Raw genomic sequence first — 10,300 nt, 5'->3', positions numbered from 1 at the left:
TACCCCCACCCCTACCCTACCCCCCCCCACCCCCCCCCGCCCCCCCCGACCCCCCCACCCCAGCGAACGTCCTGTGGCCTCTGCGCGGGCGTTTGTGTTCTTCGTCCAGCCACCGGCCAAGACATGGTCGCGTGTGGGTAATGCTATGGCTGCTATTGGGCTTTACTACAACACGGAGAAGACGACGTACCGGCTCATTGGCTACTATGCGTCGGACGACGGCTCGCAGAAGGTCGTCCTCAACAGCTACGTCACCCATGACATGGCTCTCAAGAAGGCAAGCCCCAAGTTTGTTCAGTGGTCGTCGTCGGCGAATCGCAAGCTCTGTGGCCTGACCTTTGGCTCGCCCGAGGAGGCTGACGCCTTTATCGCCCAGATCCAAAAGGCCATTGCCCACCTCAAGCAGGTGGCCGCCGCCGCGGGCATTGCCTCGCCGACGGCTGCGGCCTCGTCGCCGACTCCGGTGGCTGCTGCTTCGCCAACTGCGGGTGCGGCGGGTACTGCAGCGGCAGGCACTCCGCCGACCGCCACCCAGGTGGCTGCCCAAGAGGAGGCTGCCCGCCAAGCGGCGGCCGAGCAGGAAAAGGCCAACGCGCTGCGGGCCAAGGAGGCGAAGCGCTCGGCGCTGCGCGAGTCGATCGCAGCGGCGCAGGCGCAAGCCAAGGCACAGGCCGAGGCGCAGGCGGCGGCGCAGGCGCAGGCCAAGGCCGAGGCCGAGGCGCAGGTGGCGGCGGCGCAGCAGGCGCATGCCCTTGCGCTGGCCCACGGCGGCAAGCCCGGCAAGCCGGCCAAGCCCGGCAAGCCCGGCAAGCCGACGCCTGGCGGCAAGCCCGGCGCGGCGCCTGTCGCCGCCGCCGCCGCCGTCCTCAAGAAGGGCCCGACGCTGTCGCGGACCGAGTGGCAAAAGTGCGAGGTGCCCAAGCGCGGCGTGGCGCTGTGCGACTTTACACCGGCCGGCAACCACGAGGTGGCCCTCGTCGTCGGTCAGGCCGTCCTGGTTGTCGAGGAGATCTTTGCCTGGCAGCGCGGAGTGGTCCTCGCCACCGGCGCCATCGGCATCTGGCCGTCGAACCGGGTCCACATCCACGAGACACGGCCGGACGACCAGCCGATTCTGGACGAGCTCGTGGCGCAGATGGAGGAGATCAAGGAGCTCGCCGTCGACCACTACAAAGCCGGTCAGATGCCGCTGTTCAACAACCTGTGCGCCCAGTTCCACACTCTCCGCGAGGCCCGCTCGCGCATCCTCGCCTTCTCCGCCCGCGGCTCCATCGACAAGGTGACCAAGGCCAAGCGCGCCGCGGTGGCGACCGTCAACGAGTCGCGGACCTCGCTCAACATGAACACGCTCGCGTTGACGAACAACGGCATCATGGCCGACGACACCAACACCGGCCTCGTCAAGCTCTACTGGTCGTACGCCGGGCTCACGCCCGAGGCCTCGGTCGAGTTGGCCAAGGTCTCGGCCGAGGCGCAGACGACCCGCGCCGCCGGCGGCGACGACGACGAGGAGGATGCGTCAGGCCTTGTCCAGCTGCTCGTCGGCTGGAAGTCGTTTGTCTGTCCGCTCGGCAACAACTCGGCCGGTGAGGAGGCCCACCTTCACTTTTCCGTCATCGCCAAGGGCCCCGACGAGAGCTCGCCGTACGAGACCATCACCGACGAGTTCCAGCTCCGGCTCACCCACCAGGGCATGCCGTTCAACGTTGACGACATTGGCAACATCCGCTTTGCGTTTTCCGACCTCAACGAGGAGGACCTCGCCCGCGAGCTCTACCTCGTTTGCCGCGTCGTCCGTAAGGGCAAGATGCAGGCCGACGACTCGAAGCAGCGGACGACCAAGCAGTTCCGCCGCCTCTTTGGCATTGCCATGCTCCCGCTCGACTTTAAGTCGCTCGCTACCAAGCGCTCCGCCGAGGAGCACATGTTCTCCATCTACCAGACGCCGGCCAAGCCGAACATGGACCCGGACCTCCTCACCCACATGCTGTTTGGCACCGGCATTGCCCAGGTTGTCCCTCAGTCGGTCGGCGTCGCCGTCGAGCTGCAGATCCTCAACGGCGCCTACACGCCCGAGAGCTACGCCGCCAAGGGCTACGCCAACGTCTCGCTCATCTCCAAGCTCTCCTTCCCCGACGTCATCCTCCCCGGCGAGTCGCGCAACGACCTGTACGTCACCCTCCACGGGGCCGAGCTCTCCAAAGACCTCCGCAACTGCATGGTCGTCGTCAACGTCGTCAATCCCGACGGCCGCAACGTCGACGGCTGCCTCACCATCAACGGCAAGCCCGAGTCGCTCTCCACCTTTGAGAGCTGCGTCTGCTACCACGAGACCAAGCCGCGGTGGGCCGAGAAGTTCTGCCTCAACATCGAGCCCTCGCTCGCCAAGGTCGCCCACCTGCGCTTCTCGCTCGTCCAGTGCACCACCTCGGACAACACCGACAAAGAAGTCGGCTTTGCCTTCCTCCCGCTCACTACCGCCGACGGCGCCTTTGTCGCCAACGAGGTCTTCTCGCTTAACGTCTACAAGCCGCCCAAGGACGCCGGCAAGCTCTCGCCCACCTACTACCTCACCGAGACCGACCCCAAGAAGCTCGTGCCGCGCAAGCAGGAGACCATTACCGTCTCCATCCAGCTCACCTCGACGCTCCTCACCCAGAACACCTCGCTCAACTCGCTCCTCATGTGGCACACCATCTCGCACGACGAGCGCAAGCTCTCGGAAATTCTCGACCGCTTCCTCTACCTCTCCAAGGGCGAGATTGTGCTCTTCTTCCAGGACATCTACGACGTGCTCTTTGAGCTCCTCGAGAAGAAGCCTGGCGTGAGTAAGGCTGTCTACGACGCCCTCGTCTTTATCATCGGCATCATGACCGAGGACCGTGCCGCCGGCGCAGAGTTCCGCAAGGTCATCGACGTCTACATCGAGCAGCACTACCGCGGTGTCATGGCCCACCAGTATCTCATCGCCTCGCTCAAGCAGTACGTCGACTCGCCCAAGCAGTTCCGCAAGCAGGTCCAGGCCTCCATCAAGGCTGTCGAGTACATCTTCCGCCTCATCATCCGCTCGCGCCTCCTCTACAACGACGCGTACCAGACCACCTCGCGCGAGCCGCAGTTTGTCAACTCGATGTCCGAGCTCCTCTCCTCCTTCAACGCCCTCATGGAGATGGACGACCGCGTCCTGCTTGGCATCCAGACCCTCGCCCTCCGCAAGTTCTCCACCCTCTTTATCGAGCTCACCCGCATGTTCGAGTACGGCGAGGTCGCCGCCTTTGTCGCCCAGTTCCTCGGTGCCGTCAAGACTGACAACGCCTCGAAGCTCTACACCGAGAAGATCAAGTTTATCCGCTCGCTCGCCCGCTCCGAGCTTGTCGTCCATCCGGGCTCGCGTGAGACCATCCTCCCGCTCATCACCACCGAAATGCTCGCCCTCCTCGAGCCGGTCGCCGGCGAGGAGCGCAAGTACGACGACGAGTCCTTTGACCCGCGCGTCGCCGCCATCGGCGCCATCGGCTCCATCTGCGACCAGGTCGGCACCCTCGATGACGAGCAGCGCCGCGTCCTCATGTCTGAGCTCATGATCTTCTTCCGCCCTCTCACCGACGCCCTCTCCTCGCTCCTCCAGGAGGACAGCATCGGCTTTACCTCGTCGCAGCTCGTCACCTCGGGCATGGCCCTGTACAAGCTGCTCAAGGTCGAGAACTTGCTCGAGTACTACGCCTCGCTCGGCTCGGTCACCGCCAAGCTCCACCTGCTGCAGACCATCGTGACCTTTGTCACCCAGTTTGCCGAGAAGCAGGTGTACCCGGCCCAGTGGCTCACCTTTAACGTCATCAAGGCCGACATTTGCCTCGCCATCGCCGGCCTCATCATGGACCTTGTCGTCGCCGACGCCACGCCCGACTCGGGCCTCCTCCCCGCCTACTTTTCGCTCCTCGCCCGCGTCGTCACCTCGCCGGCCATCCAGGTCGAGCACCTCGGCGCCGCCACCCGCAAGCGCGTCCTCTGCCGCTGGGGTGACCTCCGTGCCCGCGGCGCCTCGATGCTTGTCGAGCTGTGGACCAAGCTCGGCGACGCCCGCGTCGGCGCCCTCATTCCGAGCATCATCGGCGACCTGCTCGCCGTCATGATGCTCTCGTGCGAGGCCGCCACGGCCTCGGCCGTCGACATCCTCTGCTGGGTCTTCAAGTGGGAGTACGCGTCGGCAAAGTCGCTCCTCCGCGTTGAGGTCGAGATCTTTGACCGCTACGACGCCGAGCGCGCCGACGAAGAGTTTGGCTCGCGCTTCCTCGGCGCCCTCGATGCCTACATCGCCTCGCTCACCGACGAGGGCTTCAAGACCAAGATGGAGGAGACCAAGTCGAACCTCGGCCGCCTCGTCGCCCTCACCCTCGAGCTCCAGCAGCTGCCCGACGACCCGCTCTTTGACCAGGACCGCATCGCCGCCATTCTCGAGCTCACCTCGTACCTGCTCTCCATCGGCCGCCTCGAGGCCTACGTCCGCCAGGTCCTCCACCTCGTCGAGCTGCACGAGGCCGGCGGCACCTTTGCCGAGGCCGGCTACGCCCTCCTTATGTACGCCGACAAGCTGGAGTGGTCGCCCGAGATCGTGCCCTACCTCTCGCCCGCCTTCCCGGAGCAGACCATGTACGAGCGCAAGCGCGCCGTCCTCCAAAAGGCCGCCGTCAACCTCGACAAGGGCAAGGTCTACGAGGAGGCCGTCCGCGTCTACTCGACCCTCGCCGCAGAGCTCGAGGGCGCCATGGCCTACGCCGAGGCTGCCGCCGCTCTGCAGGCCAAGGCCGCCATCCTCTCCAAGGTGGCCACCGAGGAGCGCTTCGAGACCGCCTACTACCGCATCGGCTACTTTGGCCGCAGCTTTGCGCCCTCGATCCGCAACAAGGAGTTCATCCTCCGCGGCAAGCCGCTCGAGCAGATGTCCGACGTTCAGAACCAGCTCCGCACACGCTTCCCAGCCGCAACCTTCCTCCCAACAAGGCCGAGCGCTCCGAGTACTTTGAGCAGGACGGCCTGTTCATCCAGATCGCAAAGGTCGACCCGGTCGTCGACCCGGCCACCGTCCCCGCCGCGCCCTATCCGGGCATCGAGATGCCCAAGGCCCAGGCCGAGTACTTTAAGCAGGCCTACGTCCGCACCTTCCGCTCCTCGCGCCCGTGGAAGAAGCCCGGTGTGGTCAAGGACAAGAGCAACGAGTTTGCCACCCTGTGGCAGATTCGCACCACCGTCTCCATCGATGGCTCGTTCCCAGGCGTCCTCACCCGCGCCGTCGTCGTCGACCGCAACGACGAGGAGGTCTCGCCGCTCGACGGCGCCGTCGAGTCGCTTGTCGACAAGAATGCGGAAGTCGCCGCCATGATCGACACCTATGCCGCCGCAGGCGCTTCACTCAACCTCTCGCCGCTCACCATGGCCCTCAACGGCATCATCCTCGCCTTTGTCAACGGCGGCACCTCGATGTTCTCGGACTACTTTATCACCAAGAACTACATCGCCGAGAACCCGCAGGACAAGGACAAGGTCGAGCAGCTCCGCGACCAGATCCGCCTCCAGTCCGACATTGTCGGCCGCGGCCTCGGCGTCCACGAGAAGCTCGTCTCGGCCGAGATGCGTGCCCTGCACGACACCCTCGTCACCTCGTTCCACGAGAACCGCGAAGGCCTTGAGGCTCAGCTCGCCTACACCTAAGCCCAGACTCGAGTGCCCCCTGAGCTGGGTGCCATCCATCGGTTTGTGTGGCATTGTGCAGCACCTCTCTTTCCCCTTCATCTCCTTGCTTTCTTCATCCTCAAACAAACTCCATCACCATCAACCCCCCCCTCCCAGTAGCCGTGATGGTCGGAACCGTGACTGTGTGCCATACTCGCACATGCGACTCGTACCGGACACCTGAAGAAAGCCACTCCAAAAACGGCCGCTTCCAACCAGTGCGCCACACCGCGTGCACTCTTGCCACGACCACACCATCCACCCCTCCCCCTCCCTCTCCCCTCCCCCTCCCCCACCCCTCCCCACCGTATTCCATGGCGACATATCCGGCAACAGACCCATCTCGGGATCCTCGGGCCTCTGGCGGAGAACGCGACTCGCTCCTCCTCGACGTCACCACCGATGCCTTTACCTCTGTCGGCTCGTCGTCGTCTCCCTCGACTCGTCACCGCCATGACCATGACCATGATCTTGCCCATGCCATGCCTGCCGGCGCAACGGCTGGTCGCCACTCGCTCGTCGGTAGCACCTCCATCAACGGCGACCACTCGTCGGTCGATCAGCGGCGACAGGCGCGGGGGTCAGCGGCAGCTGGCCGATCGGCTGGCCGATCGGGGGCAGGCGTGATGGCTGTCTCGGGCATGTTTGCCGATGATGGCAGCGATAACGTCCGGCTGGTGCAGCACACTTTCTACCGAACGCTGGCCAACACGGTGGCGCCGCCCGAACTACCCGGTGGCGTCATCGAGGCTGTGGTCGGCGACATTGCCCACCATCCGTTCCCGCCGCTGCCGTCGTCGGCGACCGGAAAGATCGGCATGGGCTTGCTCAAGGCAACAGGCATTGGCTACGCCTACTACCGGGCAGCAAACACACGGGTGAACCCCGGTGAGGTCACCTGGCTCCAGGACGGCTCGGATCAGTACGTCATCTCGCGGCCGGGCCTGTACTACTTTGCTGGGCCAACGCGGACGCTCCATCCACCGCAGCGGCTTGACGGGCAAGAGGCTGTCGAGCTGGGCAACACCAAGATCGTGACGGTCCCGCCCGGACGCATCGGGTTCTGCTCGTTCAAGAACCAGGTGTACGTCCTCTCGCCAGGCACCCAGTTTGTGCTCTCCTCGCCGTACATCTCGTACCTCGGTTCCGAGTCGCTCGACCGCGAGAGCATCCAGCAGGACTCAGTCTCGCTCATTCGGATCCAAGCCGGCCAGTTTGCGGTTGTCCGCGACGTCGACGGCCACGTGGTGGTGGTCAAGGACGTGTGCCGGCTGCTCTTGCGCTCACCCGAGATGCTGCTCGGCGTCTTCTCCACCATGGAGCCACGGATCAACGTCGAGGGCTACGAGCGGCTGCGGCTGCTCTCCGGTCAGGTTGTGTTCTACCTCGACGCCGCCGGCGAGACGCAGTTCCTCGACTCGCCAGGTACGTACGAGCTCCGCGCGCCGAGTACCTTTGTCGGCAACGTGCACAACATCAACGACGACGTTCTCCGCGAGGGTTCGGTCACCATTGTCCGGGTTCAGTCGGGCCAGCTCGCGTGCATGCGGACAGCCACCGGCGACGTCGACGTCCTCAACAAGGCCGCTACGTCCTCCGTGCGCCTGAGGAGCTCCTCGGCATCCACTCGGTCAACGAGCCGCGAATCGAGCACGGGACCTTTGAGCGCGTCCGCCTCCAGGCCGGCAAGATCATCTTCTACCAGTCGGAGGACGGCGAGACGCGGTTCTACGACGCGCCTGGCACGTACACCCTCCGCCGGCCGGCCTTCTTTGACCGCGACCTGTACGATGTCAACACGTCTATTCTCGAGTTTGGCTCGGTGGTGAGGCTCAACCTCAAGCAGGGCGAGGTGAGCTACAAGTTTACCGCCGACGGGCGAACCGAGCTCCTCCTCCAGCCGGGCGTCCACGTTATTCAGCGGCCGGAGCAGTTTGGCGGACACATCCACCGCAAGTGGGAGCGCCACATCTCGCTCGGCGCCTTTGACATTGTCAACATCCCGCCAGGCTTTGTGGCCATCACCTACGACGGGCGGACCGGGGGTGCCAAGGCGTCCGAGGCCGCGGCGGCGTCGGGCGCGCCGCACCGCTCGGCGCTCCGCATCCTCCACGAGGGTCACCACATCCTGGACGATGAGCTGTGGACGCTCTCAGACATCCGCTCCATCCAGGAGAAGCGCCTCGATCTGCGCTGCCATGTGTACTCGCGCAACCGCGTCGCTTTTGACGTCAAGGCCTTTGTCCTCTACAAGGTCGTCGACCCCAAGCGCGCCTTTGTCGAGGTTGTCGACATCGAGGACGAGCTCCACCGTGAGGCCGAGGCTACCCTGCTCGCTGTTTTTGGCGCCCACGACTCTAACGAGATCTCGCAGGGCATCGCCGATCCGACGGCGCATGCCGGGCCAGGTGCCGGGCACAGGACGAGCAAGGCGCACACGGCGCCCTTGGCCTCCTCGGCCGGCAGCGACGACGCGCTCCCGACGTACGAGCAGGCTGAGTCGTTTGCCGACGTCGTCCGCTCGGCCTTTCAGCTCGGCATCCGTGACTTTGCCCAGGAGCGCGGCGTGGCCCTCACCCGCATGCGGGTCGAGTCGATCGACTTTGCCGACGCCAACATGAAGCGCGCCGTCGAGCAGCAGGCCGAGGTCTCCATCCAGATCTCCGCCGAGCGGCTCAACGTCGAGCAGCGGAACCAGACAGCGCTGCTGCAGGCCGAGGGCGAGGCTGCCGCCATCCAAGTCCAGGCCAACGCCGATGCCAACGCCAAGCGCGCCGCCACTATGGCCGAGGTGGAGAAGATCCGCTCGGTCGCCGCAGCGCAGGGCGAGGCGTCCGAGAACCCGCTCGCTGTCCAGCTCGCCCTCATCGAGGCCTACGCCGCAGGCCAGGCCCGCATGTTTGCCGCTCTCGGCAACAATGTCGCCCTCCTCCCCACCGACCTTCAGATCTCCGCCGGCGGCTTGCCGGGCCAGATCCGGTCCATGCTTGCAGCCGACGGCGCCGGCGGCCCAGGCGTCGCCTCACTGTTTTCTGTCAAGAACAATAGTGGCGGGGCCGAGTAAACGCCACACGACTTAGCTTACCGGAGCCGGCGGTGGGAATGCCGACGACGCGTAGTCGACGACTAGGCCGTCACGGATGGCGTCGATGCGGTCGGCGGCGGCGGCATCCCCGTGCCCGCGCAGCTTGGCCGACTCCTCCAACAGATACGCAAACTCGGAGGCGGCCTGGGCGAGCGCACGCTCGTGGACCGTCCCGCCGCCCAAATGCGATTTGGACTGCCAGTTGGCGACCATGGTGTTGAGGGTGCCGAGCGTATGGCGCGAAGGTGCGACGGCGGCGGTGGTACCCGCGCCTGTGGCGGCAGCGGCGGTGGCGGACGCCGCGGCAGCAGTCGACGCCGCGGCTGTTGCCGACATCCGGCGCTCGGTCAGCCGCCGCGACTGCTCCGAGATAGCGCGGCGCATGGCGGGCGTGACGACGTGGGCGGCAATGGAGGCCTTGCGCGGGCGCTGAAGCTGGGTGAGCCCTGGATGGTTCGCGTACTCGCCGCTCGGCGACGTTGCCGCCACTCGATGCTCCTCGACAACCCGCTCGTATTCGAGCTCGGCGGCGACGGCGACGATGCGGTTGGAGAGAACCATCATCCAGTCCTCGCGCTCCGACTCTGACGCAGCCTCGAGAACAAAGTTGCGCCGGGTGGCGTGGACAATGTCAAACGGGTAGTGCCCGGCCGAGGCAGCCTTGGCTACCAGGGCGCAGCCGTCGAGCGGAATGTACCCTGTGGGAGCAATGTCCGACTCGGACTTGTAGTAGAAGACGTACGCGTCGCGGCAGACAAAGAAGCGCCGACGGAACGGGGTGAACGTCTTTCCGCCGCGCTTGCGGAGCCATCCGGTCTTGAACGCCTTGTCCAGTCGGTAGTTGGCAGCCGGCGAGAGTGCCATCAGCTCGAGGCCCGAACCGGTGGGGCGGTACGCCCCGGCCCGCTCGCCAGTCGCGACAGTGGCTGTGGCCGGAGGCTGTACACCTGCAGCGCGGCGGTCCTCGCGCTCGCGCTCGCGCTCTTTCCGGCGCTCGGTCTTGGCCGCAGCAAGTGCGGCGTGGTCGGGCGCGACATCCGATCCATCGCCGTCGTCGGCGTCACCGGCCGACGTTGCGGTGGTGGGCCGCTGGCGGCTTTTTGCAACTCCCTTGCGCGACGCCACGGCGCCGGTCTTTCTCCTTGCGGCCAGAGTCTTTCTCCGCGCCTTGAGTGTTGCCGGATCCGGCCGGAGCGATTGGACGAGCGAGCGCGTCTTGAGAGCGTCGATCTCTGCCTTTTGCTCGGCGATGGTCCTCAGCGCCTCGTCTCTCTCCTGCGCCAGCAGCGAGACATTCTCCACAGCCACATCGTACTCGTTCTTCAGCCGACCATGCTCTGCCCGCAGCGCGAGCAGCTCCTTTGCCACCTCCTTCAGCTTCTCCTCCACCAGCTGCTCTCTCTCATACAGACCTGCCGTCACGGCCTTCCATCGCGCCTCACTCGCCTTTGCCTCGTGGACGTGTTCGGCCAATTTTCTGTATCC

General features: G+C 65.6%; 3 protein-coding genes across 3 annotated transcripts; 2 read left to right on the top strand and 1 right to left on the bottom strand.

Annotated features, from left to right (window-relative positions):
- Positions 1–145: 145 nt before the first annotated feature.
- AMSG_10645 (uncharacterized protein) lies at positions 146–5,709 on the top strand (the record flags this gene model as incomplete). The annotated part of the gene is made up of 2 exons (XM_013897899.1): positions 146–4,941; positions 4,980–5,709. 2 exons carry the CDS (start codon positions 146–148, stop codon positions 5,707–5,709), a joined length of 5,526 nt encoding a protein of 1,841 aa, XP_013753353.1.
- A 335-nt stretch (positions 5,710–6,044) lies between these two features.
- On the top strand, positions 6,045–8,794 carry AMSG_10644 (uncharacterized protein; the record flags this gene model as incomplete). Its single annotated transcript, XM_013897898.1, has 2 exons — positions 6,045–7,301; positions 7,340–8,794. The coding sequence occupies 2 exons, from the start codon at positions 6,045–6,047 to the stop codon at positions 8,792–8,794; spliced, it is 2,712 nt and encodes a 903-aa protein (XP_013753352.1).
- Positions 8,460–10,247, bottom strand: AMSG_10643 (uncharacterized protein; the record flags this gene model as incomplete). The annotated part of the gene is made up of 2 exons (XM_013897897.1): positions 8,460–10,212; positions 10,238–10,247. The coding sequence occupies 2 exons, from the start codon at positions 10,245–10,247 to the stop codon at positions 8,807–8,809; spliced, it is 1,416 nt and encodes a 471-aa protein (XP_013753351.1). The 3' UTR covers positions 8,460–8,806.
- Positions 10,248–10,300: the final 53 nt, after the last annotated feature.

This window comes from Thecamonas trahens, assembly GCF_000142905.1.
Source record: "Thecamonas trahens ATCC 50062 unplaced genomic scaffold supercont1.62, whole genome shotgun sequence".
NCBI classification, from domain to species: domain Eukaryota; order Apusomonadida; family Apusomonadidae; genus Thecamonas; species Thecamonas trahens.
The sequence above is the reverse complement of the archived record's forward strand: the minus strand, read 5'-3'. Positions and strand labels throughout refer to the sequence as shown.